General features: G+C 42.7%; 1 protein-coding gene across 1 annotated transcript in view; it reads right to left on the reverse strand.

The window, feature by feature from the left end:
• Window positions 1-23,883, reverse strand: part of LOC113911218 (zinc finger CCCH-type antiviral protein 1) — a 56,636-nt gene that overhangs the window by 28,630 nt on the left and 4,123 nt on the right. Inside the window, exons 3-6 of the mRNA XM_027573516.2 lie at window positions 8,956-9,091; window positions 6,583-6,835; window positions 1,738-2,859; window positions 1,198-1,296 (exon numbers count right to left, since the gene is read on the reverse strand). Of these exons, the coding sequence (XP_027429317.1) occupies window positions 1,198-1,296; window positions 1,738-2,859; window positions 6,583-6,835; window positions 8,956-9,091 (1,610 nt within the window). The remainder of the gene's footprint in view (window positions 1-1,197; window positions 1,297-1,737; window positions 2,860-6,582; window positions 6,836-8,955; window positions 9,092-23,883) is intronic.

Here is a 23,883-nt window from a genome sequence, read left to right on the forward strand (position 1 = left end):
TCTACTCCTGAGGGACCTCCAGTCGTCCTCCTCAGAGAAACAAAAACTAGAACCGTGGCTGCCAGGGACTGGAGACGGGGTGGTGGGTAAAGAGCTGCTGTTCCAAGGGCAGCAGGGTTTTAGTTTTGTCAGACAACAAAGAGTTCTGGAGATTGGTTGAACAATAATGTGACTCTAACCTTACTGACCTATACACTTAAAAATGATTAGGAGAGGGGCGCCTGGGTGGCTCGGTCAGTTAGGCGTCTGCCTTCGGCTCAGGTCATGACCCCGGGGTCCTGGGATCGAGCCCCCCCTTCTGGCTCCCCGCTCAGTGGGAAGCCTGCTTCTCCCTCTCCCGCTCCCCCTGCTCGTGTGCACGTCACTCTCTCTCTCTCAAATAAATAAATAAAATCTTTTAAAAAAATGATTAGGATAGTAAAATCTATGCTAGGTGTATTTTACCACAATTAAAAAGAAAAAAAAAAAACATTTAAGTTAAAGACTTAGGATTTCAAGAACACAGGGCAGAATGTTCCTTTTGAGTCTAAGACCACTAAGGGGTCAAACAGAGGAATCCAGTGTGATGCCTGGGCCCGGGGCAGCCACGTGAAAGTGAGCAGGTGGTGTCACGCTGGGAGGACAGCCGTCTGTCCCGGACACAGTTCCACGGGACACAGCTCTGTAGGAAGCTGGAGGGAGGGGACAGTGAATGGTGTGGCTCCTCGCCTGGAAGGACACACAGTCTGTGGAGTGAAGGACTCTCAGTACACGCGTGAGGAACAACTGCAAAAAGCCCATGGCCCAGAAGAGACACGATGCCCAAAGGACAGGACATGAACTGCGCGAGTGTGTCGGCGGGGATACTTTTAGCTTTTGGATTTGTTTTTTGCTTGTTTGCTTTTAGTATATGAAAAGAGGGCCCCTGACAAAGTATAATATTTCACTTAAAAGTGAACACGAAAGGAGAAAGTATAATATCATGCAGTGGTCAAGAACCTAGGCTGGCTGGGCAATTTAGAGTCAAAACCCAAGTTGGCTACTCTGACCTCTTAGTACCTCTGGTTTCCACATCTATAAAATGGGTTAACAACAGAACCTGCTTCTAGGGTTGACGTGAAGTTTAAAGACGATGCACATAAGTTTCTTGGCAATGCATCTAATATACAGCAAACGCTCAGTAAATGTTGGCTTCTAGAAAGTCCCTAAGTTACCCACCAACTTGACAATCCCCACACAGATGGTCAAGACAAATTTCCTTCGAGCCACTATCATCCATCCTGGAAGAGCCGGTACTCTCAACGTCCGATGCAGAATCTATAAAACAAAAGAAGATGCGCGTATGCTGATCTTAGTGTTTAGACCAAAAATCAAGATACCTGATCTCACAACGGGAAAAAGTGTCTGTAACTAGCACCATGTTCGAGAAAATTCCGGATTCGTGTGTTGCTCATGAAAGCCCAGCCCCTCCATCAAAGCAAACATGGATGTTCGGGTCATGTGAGAGGTATGTTTATTGCTTAAACCATGACCAAACTACTCCTGTTCTCAGTAAATGTGGCAGCTTACTCCACATGGCTCAAGTGTCAGTACTTGAATCTTCCCATCAGCCTCCTCACCGGTACCACCCCTTAACCAAACCCTCCAACTCTATGCCCTTTAGTAACTACTGGGGAACATCCACAAAGAGGCCACCAGCCACAACAGTTCTGCTGTCGACACAAGACATGGGGCCCCCTTTGTCCTTCGGTGACTTACACAGAGCACATCTTGGGGTCCTTGCAAGCTCACTGGCAGAGTTCTGACCATGGCTTGCATAGGCTGCAGCTCTGTTGCTTGAGGAGGATGTGGAAGGTGGCATCTTGGACTGAGTACGGACTTGTGAGGTGGGGACAGTGGTCTCCCGAGGTGTCGGCAGGACCTGGGTTTTCAGACTCTGACTTCCAAAGCACATCGCATTTTTATCCCCTCTGAATGTCCGTGTGAAGTCAAAACCGGTGGCACCAGCTGTATTGACTTTGATGGTTTCATCCGCCACTTGACTAGAGCCATTTAGTGCACCGTGGACAGATTTATTAGCCCAAATTGTCTTCTCTCCGTATTGACTGTTAACAGATGCCACTGTCGGATCATCGCCATCTGTGATTTTGCCAGTGGTTTGGAGATTACTGTGCGTGGTTCCGGTGTCCCGATTCCTAGGCAACGGTTTTTCCCTCTGTCTACTGGTTGCGGTTTTGTGATTGAAAGGTCTTGTGGAACTTATATCTGTGGCCATTCCATCAACATTATTATTAAAAAGTGGGACATACTGGACATTTTGTTTCCCACCTCTGCCCTCGGTGTTCACGCCGTCCGAGGAGAGCATGCCCACGCTCTTTCTGTCGGTTATGGCATCAGGTGTTTGTGGAGAACCTAGAGGACAGCCAGGGGCAGCTTGACTCTGAGGAAACAAATTCTCTCTACCAGTGCCTTTGCCATTCAGCCAGGTTGCAGGGCCCTTCTGGTTGGAAGCAGGCACTGAATCAGAAGGGAAGTAAATGCTACCTTGATTCCCATAACAGAGATCTTCTGGGCTGCCATTCTCTGAAAAATGCAGGCTTCCTCCCACTTGATCTCTTCCTCTGAGATTATCAGCCTGAGGCGGGACCGGGGAGGGCTGAGGGCCATCCTGACTTCCCAAACGCACGAACCTGTGGGCCAGGTCCTCTACGGGCACGTCATCCAGGGGAGGCTTGTGGCCGATTTGATTTGGAGCAGGTGTGCAGGACTTTGGAGTAGGAGCTGAAGCCGATGGAAGAAATTCTGTACTTCCCTGAAATGATCGGTCTCTGCTCTTGCTTCTACCTCTGTAGGCCGGGTCTCTACGATAGGCCGGAGGAGCTGGGAAAAGAAAAACGAAACCAGGAAAATGAGCGCTAACAGGTTTGGGTTCTCACCGCAGTTCTTCCTCAGCTTTTCCAAGTTCACCATCTGAGTTCTGTCAAATTACGCGTCCCAATCTGGTGTGTAAAAATCTTGAGAAGGGTGTTAAAGATGATGAAGGAATCTGCTTTTCTGCTGGAGGAGCAGGAAACACCACCCCCACGGCCTAAGGATGAGAGTCAGAGTGACCCTGGCTCTTCTCGACTTCTCTCCCAGGTCTCCGATGAAACCCCCAAGCCCCAAACTCTCAGGTGGGGCTTGTCCACTATGCTCTGGTTCAAAGTCAACATTCATCGCTATGGCGAACAGAGATGCACAGGAGTGCGAGTCAGGGAGGATTTTCAAGTCATTTAGATTTTGCCCATATTGTGATGAAGGTCCCCAAGCAAATTCAGGATCCATAAATAAATAAATAAATAAATAAATAAATAAATAAATAAATAAATAAAAACCATAGTGTAAAGGTCTGATTCCATTTAAACTAGAAGTTCTTCCACAGTCCTTCATTTAGTCCCCAAATGCCCAAGCTTAAGTGAGAAATGTCAAAAAGAATTAGCCTCTCTCAAGAAATCTGATGAGTCACACTCCCTGGGAAGAGGGAATGAGTGAGCATGCGTGTTTGTGAGTGCGTGTGGGGTAGGCGTGTGTGTGGTGTGTATTGTGCTGGGTGTGGGTGCATACATGAGGGGTATATGTGTATAAGACGTGTCTGTGTGGTGTACGTGCATGAGGGGTGTGCGTATGTGAAAGAGAGAGATGTAGTTGGCGTGTGCGATGTGTCTGTCAGTAAGATGTGCATGTGTTATGTGTGGTGTGAGGTATGTGTGTATGGTGTGAATGCATGTGTGTGTGTGTGCCGTGTACAAGTGTGTGGTCCAAGCGTATATGTGTGGTACGTGTGTTGTGTGTACGTGTGTGTGGCATATGAGCCGTGCTACTGTGTGTGGAGAAGGGGAGAGAGAGAGCCTTCCTCTTCCAAACTCAGAGAGCAGCAGTAATAGAGTAAAAGCAAACATCCTTCTCCTGCCAACAAAATAATTAAGTAAATTAACCAGAAGGGATAATAAATAAAGATCTCTCTCACGTACAATGAATTTATATTGGGAAACTATGCCAGAAAACAACCCTCGAGAGGTTCCCCTCCTCTGTTCAGACAGCACTGTGATGTGGGAGAAAAAACACCAGAGGAGGGAGCAGAACACATTAGTTCTGCTGCTACCTAGTGCTGTGAGGCCTTGGAAACATCCTTTTTATTTATTTATAATAAAAATGATTTAAGACTGCTTGCAATAAAAGTCATTTAAAATTTCTGAGCCTCGGGGCGCCTGGATGGCATATAGTCAGTTAAGCATCCAATTCTTGATTTTGGCTCAGGTCATGATCTCAGGGTCCCGGGTTCAAGCCCTGCATTGGGCTCCACGCTCAGCATAGAGTCTGCTTGAGATTCTCTCTCTCTCTCTCTCTCTCTCTCTCTCTCTCTCGCTGTCCCTCCCACTCATGCTGTCTCTCTTTAAAATAAATAAATAAAATCCTAAAAAATAAATATAAATAAATAAAATTTCTGAGCCTCCGTCTCCTTATCAATTAAATAAGGCTAATAATACACCTTTCTTTCTTCATAGCTTTGCTGTCAGGAACAATGATGAGATATTTTTGGTGAAAAATCCCTGCTTAATTATAAAGCATTTCTCAAATATAAGGAGGTGTAATTATTTATTATGTAATACAGAATCTTCGAATTATGTATTCTATTTGCTTTATAAAATTCACCCCTCTCACATCCATTTCACAAAGGCTCAAAAAATTGCAAGGGTTAATATCATTAAACAATGTGAAAATGATTCAGGAATAGACCCGATCACTTCACACCCATCAGGGTGGCTGTTCACCTAAAAACCGAAAATAACACGTATTGATGAGGAAGTGGAGAAACTAGAAGGAACCCTTGTGTACTGATGGTGGGAATACAAAATGGCGGAGCTGCTGTGAAAATGGGATGACAGTTTCTCAAAAAATTAAACCTAGAATGACCATGTGATCCAGCAACTCCACTTCCAGGTGCATAACCAAAAAAACTGAAAGCAAGGCCTCAAGCAGATATTTGTATACCCATGTTCATAGCAGTATTACTCACAATAGCTAAAGGTAGAAGCAACTCAAGTACCCAACCAGGAATGAACGGATAAGCAAAACGTGGCATACACATATAGTGGAATGTTATGCAAAGCGAAATAAGCCAGTGTTACCAAAAGGCAAATAACCTACAATTCTATCTATATTTGGCACCTAGAGTAGTCATATTTGTGGAAACAGAAAGTCAAACGGTGGTTGCCAGGGATTGGGCGGAGGAGGGAAGGAGGTATTTCATAGGTATAGAGTTTCAGTTCTGCAGGATGAAGTGAATTTTAGAGATTGGCTGCAAAACAGTGTGAGTGCACTTAATGCCAATGAACACTCAAAAATGGCTCAGATGTGGGGCACCTGGGTGGCTCAGTCGTTGGGCGTCTGCCTTTGGCTCAGGTCATGATCCCAGGGTCCTGGGATCAAGTCCCGCATCGGGCTCCCTGCTCAGCGGGAAGCCTGCTTCTCCCTCTCCCACTCCCCCTGCTTGTGTTCCCTCTCTCGCTGTGTCACTGTTTGTCAAATAAATAAATAAAATCTTAAAAAAAAAAAAGGCTAGATGGCAAATTTTGTTAGGTATATTTTTACCGCAATTTTTAAATTATATATAATATTGTTTAGAGAGTCTTTTTTTTTTTCCAAAGGAAGGACATGCTATAACATGGGTTGGATGAACCTTGAAGACACTATGGAAGTGAAACAAGCTCATCACAAAAGTATAAATCCTATATAACTCCCCTTCTGTGAGGATGCTGCAGAGGTCAAATTCACAGAGACAGAAAACAGAATGGCAAGTTGCCAGGGGTGGGCACAGGAAGGAATGGGGTTATTGTTTACTGGGTATGGAGTTTTAGTTTGGGAAGATGGGAAAAGTTCTGGGGATGGATGGTGGTGATGGCCGACAACAGTGTGAACTGTTGTAACTACACTTAAAAAATGGTTAAAAGGATCAATTTTATGTTATCTCTTACCAGAACACAAAAGGTAAAAATAAAATACATTTTTAAAGAAACAGTACTGAGGACTGTGAATTAAATTGTGTAGAGTTTTGCATTAATGCTGGGTTTCCTGTATTAATTGTATTGTGGTTATGGAAGAGAGTGGCCCTGTTTTAAGGAAGTGCATGCTTATATACACAGGTGTGGGGGCTCCTGATGACCGCATACCTCAAACGGTCTCCCCCAGAAATGGTATATGTGTGCGTGTCAGTGTTGATATGTGCACAAAGATCGAGGGAAAGTGACAAAACAATGGCAACAAAATGTTACTGGGATAAAATGTTAACAGCTAGTGGAAAAAAAAAAGATTAGCTTTTAGAAAAATGATAAACATTTTAACAAATTGGGGGGTTGGATAGTACTTAGCATGAAAATCAAATTGCAAAATTGCATATATACTATGATTATAATGAAGTAAAAATTATGCATACATATAGACAATGTCTGAAAGCAACAATAGTCTCACGTGGTGAGATAGAATGATTATAGGTGAAGTTACACTTCCCTTGTGATTTTGTTTATTTCTGTTTCTTCTGTTAAAGAAAACATTGAAAGCAGTTACCTCTGTGCCCAGAGTGTTTCTTTGGGCTGTGCTTGCTGTTGCAGATGTCCTGGATGTTTTGAACCACGCTGGAGCTGAGCCCATGCTCCCTCATGATGGCCAGCACCCTTCTGTCCATCAGATTATGGGACCTGAGGCAGTTGGTATAACCACAGTTCCCTCGGGTGAAGTGCTCACAGATGTGGAGCCTTTCACACTGTGGATACTTATCACAAACCACTCTTCGACCCTCTCCCTTATAATTTTTGCATATCTGCAGAAGAGAGAAACAAACAATAGCCAGACACAATACACCTTCCCACATCAGCCACACAGTCATTAAGGAAAGTCTAAGTCAACAAAAATGTTGACAGTAAGGAGAGATATACCAAAGGAAAAAAAAATACATGTGTCTTCCACAGTCTACAATGAGTTGTATTCAGCTGATGATTTATTTGGGGTAGAAGAGGCCTGCAAACTAACTAAATGAGGCATGAATTTAATAACCTTTTGGAAGAATCAAAATAAGATGGCCATGGCCAGCTACAGGTAGGACCAAACAGGACCCAAAGGGAGCCCTACATTACAAAGGAACTCAAAGAGGAAGGCTATCAAGTCATTCTGTAATTAAAAGGAAGTGTGGGGGGCACCTGGCCGGCTCAGATGGTGGAGCATGTGACTCTTGATCTCAGGATTATGTTCAAGGCCCACACTGGGTGTAGAGATTACTTAAAAAGAAAATCTTCAAAAAAAAAAGGACATGCGGGTCTTACTTGGCAGCTGTTGTCTCTGCTAGGCAGAACGTGACAAGGCTTCTCAAAAGGTCAACTAAAGAAGGTAATTTTTCTATTTCTTTGTAAATAGCTCTGCAGACGCATAGTTCTTACTGAAAAGAGGGCATACGTATTTTTTACTCAAGTACTGTCACGGGGGCCAGACAGTCTGATGCAGGACTGGAAGAAACAGATTTCAAAGTCCCCAGCCACAGCCCTAGAACCGTCTACGTGACCTCCCCTGAATTACCTACTCCCCTGTCTCTGTTTCCTTTGCTGTGAAGGAGGAAAATATTTGCTCTGTCCCCCTAATCCAAGTTATTGAGCAGATTAAATAATAAAATATGTAAACGTGTTGTGCAAAATATAAAATGAGCTGCGAAATGTTTGATTCATTACATAAAAGAATCCCAAAGATCAAAACATTTATAAGTTGTTTCAATAGACTGAGCAAACCAGATCAGCATGGTTTACTGCAATCTAGGGCTCGAAGTGTGGTCCCCAGAACAGCAACATCAGCGCCACCTGGAGACTTATCAGAAATGCAAAACCTCAGACCCCGCCCCGTATCTACAGTCAGAGTCACCAGAGGTGGGGCTCAGCACTCTGGTTTAGCAAACCCTCCAGGCGATTCCGAGGCTCACTAAAGTTTGAGAGCCAGTGTCCTCCAGAAAAAGAACAACTAGCAACTTCACAAATGACACTTCGGTTAACAATCCTAGGACTGTTCTAATGCGTAGATAAGAATGCTCCTGGCCTTGACTGGGGCGGGACAAATAACAGCATTTCTACCTTTAATAAGCACCTTTAAATTTTACAGACTTATAAACCAGGAAGTCAGGTGTGCCTGATGCTTGTATGTTCTCACAGGGCAAGGCAAAGTGAGACAGTGTGAGCACTCTGAGGTTTTTAGGGCAGGAGTGTGTCTTGTCCACTGCTGCCTCCAAGATTTAACTCAGTGCCTACCACTTGCAGGCACTCCTAAATGTTAGTCGAATGAATGCACAACAGCAAATGAAGTGAGACCCAGAAGGATTACCTGCTTTGTGCAAGATCACACAAGTAGTCGGTGGCAGAGTCAGGACTGTGAAACTACTCAGCTTACTCTTATGTTAAGAAAGCAGGAATGGACAATATGCAAATGAATGAGTGTGGCTGGGTTCCAACAAAACCTTATTTGTAAAACCAGGTGGCAGGCCGGATTTGGCCCCTAGGCCATAGTTTGATGACCTTGGATCTAGACTGTCAAGTGACAAGAAATAAAATTATATTTTCTTTGAATCACTATATTCTGGGGTGTCTTTGGTGCAACAGCTTTGCCTATCCCCTCAACCAATATACCCTATCATCTTCCAAAACTTCAATCCAAAGACCATCTCCTTCCAAGAAGCTGCCTAGATGGACAGCATCCACTAGTCCTACCACTGTATCTTCAGATCACCTCAAATAGGAAGGAAATTGCTGGAATCTTTAGGTCACTTGGCAACAGCCAGCTGTTGATGGCTATCTGCAGAGTCTGGTGGTAACTTTGAGTCTTTTGTGCTCCTCTCCCAACACATCCATGACACAACGCTGCCAATCATACTCTCTTTGCTGCTCAAACTAAGGAATCATAACTTACCTCAGGCATAAAAAAAGGGTCACTTTGGACGAGGAGCACTGCTAATTCCTCTTTGTTCAGTCCAGAGAGCTCATGGTTTTTCAAGATCTTGAAGTTCTCTTCTGAGAGAACGTTGTGAGAATATTTGCACAAATTCCTGGAATAAAACAACAATTGTCAGTGTTTCCACTTCACAGAAGTGAAGAGAAACAAATCATCCAGGGAACTTTTCAGTTATCAATTCCCACATCCTCTGGTAACTAATCCTGCTTAGAGAACACACTTTAAAAATATAAATTGATGAAACACCTAAATGGGGGTACAGGGGATGTATTTTTTCAAAGATTTGTTTATTTATTTATTTATTTATTTATTTATTTATTTATTTATTTGAGAGAGAGAGAGAGAGAGAGAGAGCACATGTGCACTCTGGGGTAGAAGCAGAGGGAGAGGGACAAGCAGACTTCCCATGGAGCGCAGAGCCAGAAGTGGGGGCTCGATCCCACAACCCCGAGATCACGACCTGAACAGAAACCAAGTCGGACGCTCAACTGAATGAGCCACCCAGGAGATGTATTTTTTTCACAAATCATACACATCTATATTTTAAATTGTCACAATACTTCTTTAAACAGTATCTCCTCTAGTATACATTACTAGGGGAAAAAGTTGACAAAGAACCTAAGATCAATTTATTGGAAATGATTGCCCACTGAGGGACAAATAATAATTAGGATAATACATCTATGGACTTGGGGCACCTGGCTGGTTCAGTCCATAGAGCATGTGACACCTGATCTCAGGGCTGCGAGTTTGAGCCCCACGTCGGCTGCAGAGATTACTTAAAAATAAAATCTTTAAAAGAAATATGTGTATGGACTGACAGTAAAAGTCAATGAGAAAAGAGATTCCATTTATCAAAATGTTTTAAAGATTTTATTTATTTATTAGAGAGAGAGAGAGAGCATGAGTCGGGAGGGTGGACAGAGGGAGAGGGAGAGGCAGACTCCCCTACTGAGCAGGGAGCCCAATGCAGGGCACGATCGCAGGACCCTGGGATCATGACCTGAGCTGAAGGCAGACCCTTAACCAACTGAGCCACCCAGGTGTCCCTATTTATCAAATGTGGAACAAGCTCTTAGTTGTATGTTTCAAACAACTCTACAGAAAAAGAGATAGAAATCCCTGCACTTTAAGACATTGATGACCTAGGTCCACATTGTCTTAAGAGAACACGCTCTATGATGATGGAATTGTTCTATAATCTGAGCTTTCCAAATAAGGCTACCAAGTACTTGAAACGTAGCTAGTAAGACTTTGGATCTAAATTCTCGATTTTACTTTATTTTAATTTATTTAAATTTGAATAGCCACCTGGGCCTAGTGGCTACCATCCAGATGGCAGAGATCTAGGTCTTCGGTGTTCAAAATGTAGTGGGAGAACCAGTAGTTCACCATCGCCTGGGAGCTTGTCAGAAATTCGGAGTTTCAGGCCCTGAATCAAAATCTGCCTTTCAACAACATCCCTAAATGACTTAATGACATTAAGGTCCAAGAAGCACTGATTTAGATCTTCGAGAAACCCTGATAGCAATGTTGTTTTCATTAGACAAAAGGAATTTGTCAGTTATCAGCGTCCACATAACAAACTCATTCCTCTTTTTAACTTACATATGCTACCTACAATTATAGCCAAAGTCCTCAGATTTATGGTTTTAATAGTTATTAATATGATGGGATATTAATATTTTCTAGTTTGTACGACAATCATCAAATTGTCAGGTGGTTAGGTAATGGCCGATTTTCACTATATAAATAGCATGGCTACAATTACCATTGTACAAATAACCTTCCATCTTCTATAATATTTTCCTGGGATTTATTCCCTTGGGACTATTGCCTCAAAGGACACAGTAATTTTCTTGGCAACTTGTTTCATTTTGATCTACTGCTCTCCAGGAAATACACCAGCAATCTGTGAGTGTGTCTATTTCCCTACAAGCACGCTAACAAGAAGTTTTCTCACTTCTGCTACTTCAGTAGGTATGAAATAGACTTATGCTTTTAATTTGCACTTTCTTTATTAACAAGACTGAAGTATTCCCAAATGTTGGCTTGATGCTTTTATTTCCTTACTTAGTCCTTACTTTCCTTACTTCCTATTTGTTTGTATTTGTTAACTGTTTATCTATAGTAGAGAATGGTTACTGACCTACAGATTTATAACTGTTCTTTATACTTTTAAAAATCAATCATTACCAGCCTTGTTTATTTCAAATAGTTTTGCATTTCCCCCCTTTTTACCAAGAACTTTAATTAAGGTTGCCACTGCTAAATTTTTATATGATCAGACCCTTCCAATTTGCCTTTCATAATTTTAGTACTTGAGAAATTAACTCCTCCACCATAGTGAGATAACTATAATATACCATTTTGTTTCACTTGTAAAAGAGGTATCTTCAACTATAATTCTTTAAAACATCTGGAGCTTATTATGACAAATAAGGTCAGAAAGGGACAGAAATGCTTTACATCAACTCTTCTAAATAATAATCCTATTCTTTTTTTAAGACAGTGAGGGAGGAGGAAAGGGACAGAGGGAGGGGGAGAGGGAGAGGGAGAATCTTAAGCAGGTTCCGTACCCAGTGCAGAGCCCCATTAGGGGCTCGATCTCACAACACTAAGATCATGACCTGAACCGAAATCAAGAATCAGACACTTAGGTGTCTGGGTGGCTCAGTCGTTAAGCGTCTGCCTTCGGCTCAGGTCATGATCCAAGGGTCCTGGGATCGAGCCCCACATCGGGCTCCCCGCTCAGCGGGAAACCTGCTTCTCCCTCTGCCACTCTCCCAACCTGGGTCCCCTCTCTCGCTGTGCCTCCCTCTGTCAAATAAAAAAATAAAATCTTCAAAAAAAAAAAAAGGAATCAGACACTTAACCAACTGAGCCATCCAGGCACCCTCAATAATAATCCTATTAATTAGGATTCCTTTCTTATTATTCTGTAATTCTGGACTATTGTGTGTTAATCTTGTAACTAACTTAGAACTGTTGTAATCTCTATTGGGATTTTATCAATCTACTGTTCTGCTTTAAATCTAATACAACTTAAATCTCCTTTGCGCCAGATTTTAAATATTAATGGAATAATTTATCACATCATTGGCTTACTCCTTTTCCAAAAACTCTTTAGTGTGCTTACCTATTATTTTCTCTATAGAAATTTTATTATGGTTTTGTCAATTTCCATAAAAACATCATATTGAGAATCTAATTTGTGTTAACTCCATAAATTAGACCAGATATTATGTCATCTTAACTACATTAATCTTCTGATTCTGAAACAGAAACTGTCTCTCCATTTATTCAAGTTCTATTTTTCTTAGGGAGAATTAAAATCTTTCTTTTAATAGTTTTCTTCCATTTCCCAAATATTAAACATTTATCTGTTGCCACTATGTTTTAGTTGTCACTAATGAGCAGAAATGCAAACAACTTTGCAAAATTATCTTACCGAAGCTGATAATTTTTTAATGTAAATATCTAGATAAAAGTTATTCTCTAAGAATTAATCTTTACAAGTCACTTATTCGGGGCGCCTGGGTGGCTCAGTCATTAAGCATCTGCCTTCGGCTCAGGTCAGGATCCCAGGATCCTGGGATCGAGCCCCACATCGGGCTCCCTGTTTGGCGGGAAGCCTGCTTCTCCCTCTGCCACTCCCCATGCTTGTGTTCCCTCTCTCACTGTCTGTCTCTCCGTCAAATAAATAAATAAAAATCTTTAAATAAACAAACAAACAAATAAATAAATAGAAGTCACTTATTCTGGGGCGCCTGGCTGGCTCAGTCAGTAGAGCACGTGAATCTTGATCTCAGGGTCATAAGTTTGAGCCCCATGTTGAGTGTAGAGATTACTAAAAAAAAAAAAAAAAAAGTCACTATTCAAATGCTGCTGTCTATGTGTAAGGCATTTCTGAAACCTTCTGGAATTGCCTTCAGATCTAGCTGTGAAACCTCCGTAAAAACAAACAAACAAACAAACACACACAGAATCAATGACTGTGTGTGCTACCATCTGAGCCCTTAAAACCCAACCAGCCCTCCCATGCACTTTGCTTCATAGAGAAGTCGAGGGCAGCTGATCAGGCTCTGGGAACAGCCTCTACCCTAGCCATTTCCCCAGGCGGGCGTCTGTGTCTCTGGCACTCTTTGATAAAGCTGATTTCAGCTCTCTCAGCTTGCTTCGGGGTTCTGTGGTTTCAGATATGGCTGCTCCCAGCAATCCCCACTACCCAAGGCCCTCAGCAGCTGGGATAAGACTCCACCTGATCACTCCTCCCACCCCCCAAGGGAAGGGGGAATCTGGAGAAAATCTACAGTCGTTGGGTGGGGGGGGGCTGTCCTCAGCCTCCAGCCCAGGCAGAAAACCCCTCCATCCCCAGATGAATGGGAAACTCTATAAGGCCCCTCACTCCACCGGCCAGTGCCATTAATGATCCCCCCACTGAACTCTACCTCTGAAACTAATAATATACTATATGTTAATTAATTGAATTTAAATTAAAACAAATGATCCCCTTGCTATGAAGCTGAAAATGACCTTCTGTCTCAGAGATACCTGACAACTGTTACTGGAAAGGAATTTAGTAATCTTTGCTTTCTCTTCAGCCTTCAATGCAGACATCCCGCCCCCGGTGCCATGACTATGGCCCCTCTCTTATGGCGAAATTAGGATCATAGAAGAGGACCCAGCCACTCTCCAGGTCACAGCTAGATGCAGCAATGGTCCTACCTGTCCTGGCTGAGGAGGAGTAGGGCACTTCCAAGGTCTCTGAAGTCAACATTTCCTTTAAATAACTAGAGGCCACCAGGCAGCCTAATGGTTCTGTCTGGAACCCTGAGTCTCTAGGCTTTTCCATGCTCACCCAAGACACTCATGCCTGGCACTGCACTGGCTGGGTCCTTGCGGCAGCCTGTCTGAAGGCTCAGTTTCACTTGTCATTTCTCACATTCACCCTCAGGCAAACTGCTCATTCCTCTAGATCCGGGACACTCACCCTGCACCCAGCTTCAGTCTGCAACATCTACGTCTAGCCTTGGTCTCTGACTGGCAGCCTCCTCCCTGGGAGGCCCTATTCCATTTTCCCACATTCCCTAGACTGCTCCCCACTTCTCAGAGGATTTTGCTTTACCCTAATTTCAGCATACTGGTCAGCCACAAGGGTGGGGCAGTTTGTGCTCACCTCTTTGGGAGTAAGCCCCGGAGGACAAAAACCCAGGTTTATTACATGTTTACTAAGTGACAGGAACTCTGCATCTGTTATTTAATAAGTAACATGGTATGCCTATGAGGAAGCAGTTTATTTTTTACTTTGGTAAACTGAGGCTGATAAAATGAGATATCAAAAAAATAAAATGGAGAAATCCAAGGTAACTCAAATAAGAGGAAGATCTGATAAATGAACCCCAATCTCAAAGAAAACAAAACCAAAAGAAAACAAAAAACGAAACCTAATCTGGAAAAACAAAAGCAGATCAAAATTTTTCCAAACCAAAAGGCTGGGGCGGGGAGAAGAAAAAAAAAGCCCTTCTGGATTAAAGAACTGTTCCCCAGCACTCAACGGAAAATGGAGAGCAGAGTACAAGGAGAGCGAATCTACGTGACTCTGGTCAAGGTGGGGGCAGGCACACAGCAAATGACAGAAACTACTTCTTAGGACTGGCATTGGGCAGACAAGTTCAGCAGAACCAGTCACTGTTAGCACTTGACGGAAGTCATATTTTAGGTTTAAGGTGGCAGAAGCTTCCTTCCCACATTCTGCTGATCACTCTGCCCCAGCTCCAGGTCCCTAATATCCACCAGGAGGCTTCAGCCTGGAAACAGCGGGAAAAGTCTGCCATGGCTTCTTCGGGTTTCCTAAATCAGTTTCTCAAAGTGAGGTTCCCCAGACTAGCATCCCTGGGAGGATGTCAGAAATGCAAATTCTCAGTCCCCTCCCAGACCTACTGGTTGGGTCTCAAGGTCTAGGCATGCGTCAGAATCGTCTAGAAGGTTTGCTAGAACACAGACTGCTGGGCTCCACCCCCAGAGTTTCTGATCAGTAGGTCTGAGGTGGGGACTGAGGATTTGCATTTCTAACAAGGGCCCAGGTGATGCTGTTGTTGGCCGGGACCAGGACTCCACTTGGGAGGATGGAGACTCAAGCTGTCTTCTCCAACGAAGGACAATGGGACCTGCGAAGGCGGGCGCACAGCCACAGGGACTCCCCACCTACCAGCACAGAGAAGAGCTCTCCTACAAACCATTATGTACCGCCCAGGGGAAAGCAAGTGTTTGCAGAATTCTGCCTGCACTTGGAGCAGATAAACTTCAAACAGTGTGAGCTAGGAAAGGAGACGATAACTTTTTTTTTAAAAAAAAGAGCAAAGATGGCCTTGAAAGAACATAATTGTCTCAGTTTTGGGAATCTCTGGCCAAAGCCTAAAAACAAATGACCTTTTCACTTTTCTCTTCCAGCCACAGAACAAAATGTTATTTTAACCCTGGCAATAAATCCTCCCCCGCACCTCAGATGAGGTCTGGGCAATAGAGTGGCTCTCATCCCTGGCTACACACAATAATCAACTGCGGAGTGTTTAGAAATACCTAAGCCTAACCCTCGGAGACTGATTTAATTTGACAGGGGGTGGCAGGTGATTCTACCGTGCAGCTGGAGCTGAGAATTGCTAGTTGGGCTCGTCAGATCAGAGTCTAAGCTAGGTTCCTGAACTAGATGGGTCACCTCGGAGCTCTTGTGCTTCCCAAGCTGGTAAACGCAGAGCCAGCTCTGGGCTCCACAACCAGACCCACGGGGAAAAGATAACAACCTGAGTGAGAGTTTTGTTTTTTCGACAGTAATTTGTCTCAAAATACCCCTCCCCTTCTCTACTCACCCCTTCTGCTCCCCAACACCTTGTGGGCAGGGATTGATAAAAAACAGAGTTGATTTGTACAGAAAACAGGAAATAGCTCACTACACTATAAACCAGGTGAAAAAGGAACCAGGACATGTGAAAGATAAAATCTAGAGAACGCTGGTCTAAAGAGGAAAATGTCACTGATCAAAAAACAACCGTAATGAAGTATTATTTCAAAGCCATGAGACTCCCATTCCCTATGTTTGTATTGCTGATGTTCAAGGTTAAACTGCCAGGCTACTAGAGGTAGGGGTGGCTCGGCGAATCTGGGAGCTGTGATAGGATGGGAAAAATCAGAGTGGGCCAATAGAGAGCACGAGAGCAGGACAAGGAACCGTCTGCGGGAAGAGGAGCTGAAAAAAGGAGCTGGTTCGAACCACAACTGTACTACCTGGAACCTACAAGGTGCAAAGAAGAGCAGGCCAGCCAACTGAGGCCACAGGGCAAGCTCCAGGCGCACCTGCTACAGGCCGTGGCCCTGGGGACGGAATGCGCCCGGTTGACTGCAAGACTCTGGGCAGCAGAGGGCAATAGGAGAGGAACAGGCCTGTGGAGGATGGGAGGGGTGGGGGCTCCAAGGACCTGTGTGTAGTCTATTGTACCAAGAGTGGGGCACCCAGAAATCGTCTCTTTGTTACTGCAGACAATGCCTCCCGTCTCCAGCGCTCCCAGTTAGTGTTGCCCGTTAGAATCACCTAGGGACTTCTAAAAAAATCTCGGTGCCCAAGCCATACGCCAGATCCATTAAAACAGAATCTGTAGAGGGAGGAGCCGGGCTTCAGGATTCTTTTAAAGACTCCTCAAGTGATTCCAATGGGGAGCAAAGTTTGGGAACGGTCATCCCAAGTCCACATCAGGACTGAGAAAAAGCATAAGAAGTGAAGAGTAAAGCATTCAGGGGTGGTGGTGGTTTTGCCAGAATCTTGACAATTAGAAAAAGGGAGCCCCCAAGATCCTCCTTCCCTTCTGCCCCTGCCATACTCCCCAACATCAATCCCTCTGGAAGTGAAGAGGAAGATTCATATAAACTAGAGAGAAAGATTAATAAACTGTTTAATGGTGGTTTGAAGATTACTTTAGTGGGAAAGAAAGGGGCAGAAGCCTCTAGAACAGCCTGTTTGCCATCGAAAGCATATGCTCGATAAATATTTGTTGATGGAGTGGCAAGAATGCCCCATGTTTCCTGTATGTCTTGTGGTTCTATCATAGAAAAGTAACAGGTCACCCTAACCTTGGAGAAAGCAATACTTTTTTTCAACTTCTGTTCACTCTGCACTAAAGAATCCATCCCATTTCTCTTTTATGCACTCAAAGTTTGAAGCCACATAAAACCCTGCTTTTGCAATCTGCCAGGAAGCACACCCTTGCAAAAGAATGTGTAGGGCGAGGGTGAAAATGCAGATCCCCAGGCCCAATCCACTCCCCCTAAACCGGAATCTCTGATATGGGACATAGAAATCTGCGTCGTAGTAAGCTCTCCCCAAGTGATTCAGATATATATCAAAGTTTGAGAAGTAGTGCTCCAAAGCTGGCTACCTACTATACCCCAGGGGCTACCCAAAACTGATACCTCAGAGCACAGGAAAAAAATTGTTACAGCTCTTTATATACATATTTTTACTTAAAAAAGTAAAAAATTATTGCCTGGGCTATAAGAGTCGGAGAAGTAGAGAGGATCAACTAGTTAAATCAGAAGGTGCACAAGATAACCTTTAGAACTAATAGAAATTTTCTTTTTTCTTTTTCTAATAGAAATTTTCTATATCTTGGTCATGGTGATGGTTACATGGGTGTATATCCATTTATCAAGACTTTTCAACCTGAATAGCTTAAATGGGTACATTTTACTGTATGTAAATCAGAGAAAGTTGATTTTAGAGTTTTTTAAAAGATAAAAAAAATGAGTCAACATTTAACATCCAAATTAAGAGTTATATGTTAGTTACGTGATTTTTAAATAAATATACACATAATAGGAATATATGCTTAAAATGTTCTCTGAGAGGGGTGAAGAATGAAAATGTTTGGAAACTACCCCCTTAGGTGACCTGATGCTCTGAGTTGGTCTGAAACGGATGAAAGTCTTTCTCAGTGTGGAGGAACGAAAAGGATGTCGAAACATGGCTCCACTCTCTCCTCAAAACCTTTGTCCAGCTCCTCTGTTCCGACTTGTTTAAACTGACTCCTCACTGGGCCTGAAATCCTAGGTACTCCTGGATTCTTTTACTCCTTTTCCACCCCCATCCTGGGGCCTTGCCAATTCCAGAGTAGCCTGTAGGTAAAGATCAAAGATACCTGTTTGGAAGTAAATATGGTCAGGAGCAGTAAGCAAATTAGAACCCTTTTACAGAAAGAAAACAACCCTGTATTTGTTTTCTCTGTTCACTTCTGCCATCTCTCTATTATGTGAAAAGTAGAAAATATTTTGTTGATTCAGATGCTTCTTTGTCCCTTACTCAACATTTTATCAAGATTCACAAGATCACTTACGACGTTATTACATCTCTTAGCTTAATTTCTGCAGAAAGCGGCACGAATTGAAAGTCAGATTCGGCCACATGAAAATAAACATGAAGCAAATCTAAAAAGAGAATAAAAATTCCCAAATGATTCTTTCGGGGCACACGCCCCTCTGGGCCCTGATGTCGCAGAAAACCCAACAGCTAGATTCCACGGACAGAGCACTCAGTAACTGAAAGAACTTCCAGGAAGACTCCTCTTTGGCAAATACACCACACGGATGACATGTAACATGCGAAAGTAAAAAGCAAACCTTTAAAACATTAAGCTAAGTAAAGGAAGCCACACAACGGGACAAATACTGCATGATTCCACGTGTAAGAAACCTCCAGAATAAGGCAAATCTATGGAGACGACAAGTAAATTAGAGGTTGCAGTGGGGGGAAGGCAGAGGGGAGAACAGGATGACTGCTGATTGGTGTAGGGTTTCTGTTTGGGCTGAGGAGAATGTTCTGGAACCAGAGAGTGGTAATGATTGCACAACATCATGAATGTACTTATTGCCATTGAACTGTACACTTTTTTTTTTTCCAGTTTGGAGGTCATTCCTCTTTTTTGTTTGTTTTTAATTCTAATTCCAGCATAGTTAATACACAGGGTTATATTAGTTTCAGGTGTCTGTTCTAGTGATGCAACAATTCTATCCATTACTCAGTGCTCATCAAGATAAGTGTGAACTTTGCACTTGCAAATGGTAAAAAAATAAAATAAAATAAAGATCATCCCAAGCAAAAATAAATAGAGCAGTGACGACAAAAAAAGGCAAAAATGGAAATAAGAGGCAACTGCTAAGAGTTAGATGCCAAGTAAGACAAACTTAAAAATATGAGCATTAGGTCTTAAAATGGCTAGAGATCCAGAAATATATAAAGAATTAAAACCACAGTGAGGTATGATTTTGCATTGCTTGTGTTGGCACAAATTTTAAAGGGCTGATGATGTCCCCTCCGGGTGGGCTTGCAGCTGTTTGCTGCAGCCTCCTTTGCCCAGCAAAGCAATAAAGCTATTGTACCTCTTCCCACCCATCCTCACCTGCACCCCTGCCCCCCAAAAAAGGCCGATGTTGTCAAATGGCGAGGATATGAAGCAAGTGAATGCTCGTATTCTTCCGATGGGAGTAAAACCTGGTATACACGCTTGGAAAACAATTTGGTATTAAAAACCTAAAGATAAATCTACTAGTAGATACCTAGTCTTGCACGTGTACACAAGGAGAGATATACCATAATATTCAATACATTATGGTTTCTAATACCAAAAAATTAAAAACACTCTAAATTTTTATAAGAAAAATTAATATATAAATTGCACACATTCATACAAAAGAAAGCTATACATCTGAAAGAACTAAAGCAGTTCCTCTCCTAAAAAGTGTGGGACTCAGGGCAAGATAAAATGGAAGTCCATGCACCAAGCACCTAAACATTTAAAAGTACAAAATCAAGCTATGAAATGGTTCAATAAAATATGTTATGTCTTCCCATCTTGGGACGCCTGGGTGGCTCAGTCAGTTAAGTGTCTGCCTTTGGCTCAGGTCATGATCCTGGGGTCCTGGGATCGAGCCCTGCATCGGGCTTCTTGCTCAGTGGGGAGCCTGCTTCTCCTTCCGCCTGCTGCTCCCCCTGCTTGTGCTCTCTCCATCAAATAAATAAAATAAAATCTTAAGAAAAAAACATGTGTTCTGTCTTCCTATCTTGACAAACATACTTGCAAAATGACCAGGAAATCCACGTGTGAATTCTTCTCAGACTCCTCCGAGTTCTCTGATAAAACACGTGAGAATGAAGCAAGTCGGCCCTGGCTTCCAACTCTGACCCACCCCTTCTCCCTTCCCACCCCAGGCTGTGTCCCACACTGCTACAGCCATCATCACAGGCAATGATCTTGCCAGCCACATGCAGGAAGACCTGGGGAAGAAGCCCATCCAGGCCTGCAAGTGGGCCTGAGAATTCCAGGGTCCCTGGAACCCAGAACACGGTCTAGAATGAAAGTGGGCATTGCAGGTGCTAGATGGGCATGATTCTTTGGCCCCATGGACTCCTCAAAGAATGAGTAGGGATATTAACCAAAAGACGGCCAGAGGGGCTCCTGGGTGGCTCAGTCGGTGAAGCGTCTGCCTTCAGCTCAAGTCATGATCCCAGGGTCCTGGGACTGAGTCCCGCATCATCATCGTCATCATCATCATCATCATCATCATCAGGATCCCTGCTCAGTGGGGAGCCTGCTTCTCCCATTCCCTCTGCCTGCCACTCACCCTGCTTGTGCTCTCTGGCTCTCCATCAAATAAATAAAATCTTAATAATAAATAAATAAATAAATAAATAAATAAATAAATAAATAAATAAAAAATGCGGCCAGAACTAGGACTGTAAAGCAGAGGGCCCAGGGCAGAAGTCCAACTTGTCCAGGTCTCAAGATGGTACAGAAACACAAACAAGTGAGTGTCAGAATCATCATGCTGTGCACACAAAAGCAAATAAATCAAGTATTTGCACACCTAGTATCGATATCATTTATAGGTGTGAGAACAGGCAAAACGATACTAAATATTGCTTAGAAATACATGCATATAGTAAAAAAAATAATAAACGTATGGGAAAAACAAAAACCAAATGCAGAGTAGCATCAGTAGGATTGTAAATTGGTACACCACTATGGAAAACGGTAGAGATTCCTCAAAAAATTAAAAATAGAACTACCGTATAATCAGCAATCCCACTTCTAGATATATATCCAAAAGAAATGACATCATTATCTCAAAGAGGTATCTGCACTCCCATGTTCAATGCAGCATTATTCACAACAGCCAAGACATGGAAACAACCTAAACGTCCATCAATAAATGAATGGATAAAGAAAATGTGGGATACAGACACAGACGTAGATAATAAAGATAATAAAGTGTTCATCCTTAGTTCTTTTTTTTTTAAGATTTTATTTATTTAGGGGCTCCTGGGTGGCTCAGTCGGTTAAGTGTCTGCCTTCAGCTCAGGTCGTGATCCCAGGATCCTGGGATCGAGTCCCCCATCAGGCTCCTTGCTCAGCAGGGAGCCTGCTTCTCCCTCTGCCCACTCCCCCTGCTTGTGTTCCCTCTCTCTGACAAATAAATAAATAAAATATTAAAGAAAAAAGGAATATGTATAATTCAGCCATAAAAAGAAAGAAATCCTGCCATTTGCAACAACATGGATAAAGCTAAAAGACATACTAAGTGACATAAGCCAGATAGACAAATATTGTATGATCTCTCTTGTATGTGGAATCTAAAAAGTCAAGTTCACAGAAAGTAGAATGGTGGCTGCCAGGGACTAGAGTGGGAGGTGGGAGTAATACAGGATATTGGTCAAAGGATGCAAATTTTCAGTTATAAGATGAATAAATTCTGGAGATCTAAGGGACATCATGGTGGCTATAGATGATAATAATGTATACTTGAAATTTGCTAAGAAAGTTGATCATAAGTGTTTCCACCATCAAAAAAAAAAAGGAGCAAATAGATGAGGAGATAGGTTAATTAGCTTGACTGAGGAAATTATTTCACAGTGTATACATATATCAAAATATCACAGGGGTGCCAGGCTGGCTCAGTCCTGGAGCATGAGGCTCTTGATCTCAAGATCTGGAGTTTGAGCCCCACTTTGGGGGTACAGATTACTTAAAAAAAAGAAAAACAAAATATCACATTGTATACCTTAAGTATATACAATGTTTCTTAGTCAATGACATCTTATTAAAGCTTAAGAGAAAAAAAGAACAGTATTTATCTCTATCACCTTTAAGATGGGGGAGATGATCAAGAAAGGGAATTCAGGGGCGCCTGGGTGGCTTAGTCGGTTAGGCGTTCGACCCTTGATATCAGCGTGGTGAGTTCAAGCCCCACGGTGGGCTCCACGCTGGGCATGGAGCCTACTTTAAAAAAAGAGAGAGAATTTGGGGGGAGGGTTAAATGAGTAATATTGTATTTCTGAAGCTGATTCATGAGTACACAGATAACTCATTGGATGCTTTATATATTTTTATAAGACTTAAATATCACATAATAAAAACTTTAAAGAGAAAATTCTTTTAAAATGAAAACAATAAGATATCATTTTATGCCCTTGGAATTGGCATAAATTAAAAAAAGTCTGGTAATACCAAGTGCCAGCCAGCCATAAGACGGGGAAACTGGGACTCTCAAACATGAAAATACTTCTCAGAATCTGGAAAAGTTGAAGCTGTGCAACCATTCAGCCCAGCAATTCCATTTCCTAATGATCTATCTACTCTGGAGAAGCATCAACAGACATGCATATTCTTGGCAGCATGGTTTACTATAGCAAAAACCTGGAAATATCCCAAATGACCATTCCTGGAGCAACGGGTACTGAACTGTGCCATAAAACACAGGATGAAATACTATATAGCTGTTAAGATGAATAAATTAGATCCTTATGTATCAACAGGAATAGATCCCCAAAACATAACATTGAATAAAAATTCTCAAATATATAAAACAAAACTACATTTTGTACATGGATCCAAACATGTATGTGAGGAAATTACAGAATCATGGAAGGGCAGAACACACACCACAATCCCGAAAGAGGTTGCTCCTGGGGAGAGAAGGGAACGAGACTAGGAAATAGAAAATAATTTTCAGCCTGTTAGGGTTTTTATTTTATTTTAAAAGATAAGCAAAAATGAAAGGCATAAATATTTCTTTATTCTGGGAGGTGAGTTGTAAGCTTATTTATCTTGTATTTTCTTTTATATAACTTTTGTTATATTACATATTCAGAATACATATAAATACTCTGATGCTTGTTAAATTATTCCCTGTGGGGCACCTGGGTGGCTCAGTCAGTTAAGTGTCTGCCTTTGGCTCAGGTCATGGTCTCAGGGTCCTGGGATCGAGCCCCACATCCGGCTCCCACCTCAGCAGGGAGACTTCTTCTCCATCTCCCTCTGCCATTCCCCCCACTTGTGCTCGCTGGCTCTATCTCTTTGTCAAATAAATAAAGTATTTTTTTGAAGATTTTATTTATTTATTTGAGAGAGAGAGAGAATCAGAGAGAAAGCACATGAGATGCGGGGAGGGTCAGAGGGAGAAGCAGACTCCCCACCGAGCAGGGAGCCCGATGCGGGACTCGATCCAGGGACTCCAGGATCATGACCTGAGCCGAAGGCAGTCACTCAACCAACTGAGCCACCCAGGCACCCTAAATAAAATATTTTTTTAAAAAAAAGAATATTATTCTTTGCAATTTGGACTTTCCCCCCCAGTTTATTAAATAGTCAATTAAACCTCTCCCCCATCTACCCACCCCACCTAAAGTTACAATTAACCAAACAGGAAAGGCATACAAACAGGAAAGAGCCCCTAGGAAACACCCACATTGGCAAAAACCGCAACTAGTTGAAAACACTAGACAGCCAGCTTCACACAGTTAAACAGTCATGCTTGCAAACACACACACACAGCAAAAGACAA

This window comes from Zalophus californianus, chromosome 12, assembly GCF_009762305.2.
Source record: "Zalophus californianus isolate mZalCal1 chromosome 12, mZalCal1.pri.v2, whole genome shotgun sequence".
In the NCBI taxonomy this organism is placed as follows: domain Eukaryota; kingdom Metazoa; phylum Chordata; class Mammalia; order Carnivora; family Otariidae; genus Zalophus; species Zalophus californianus.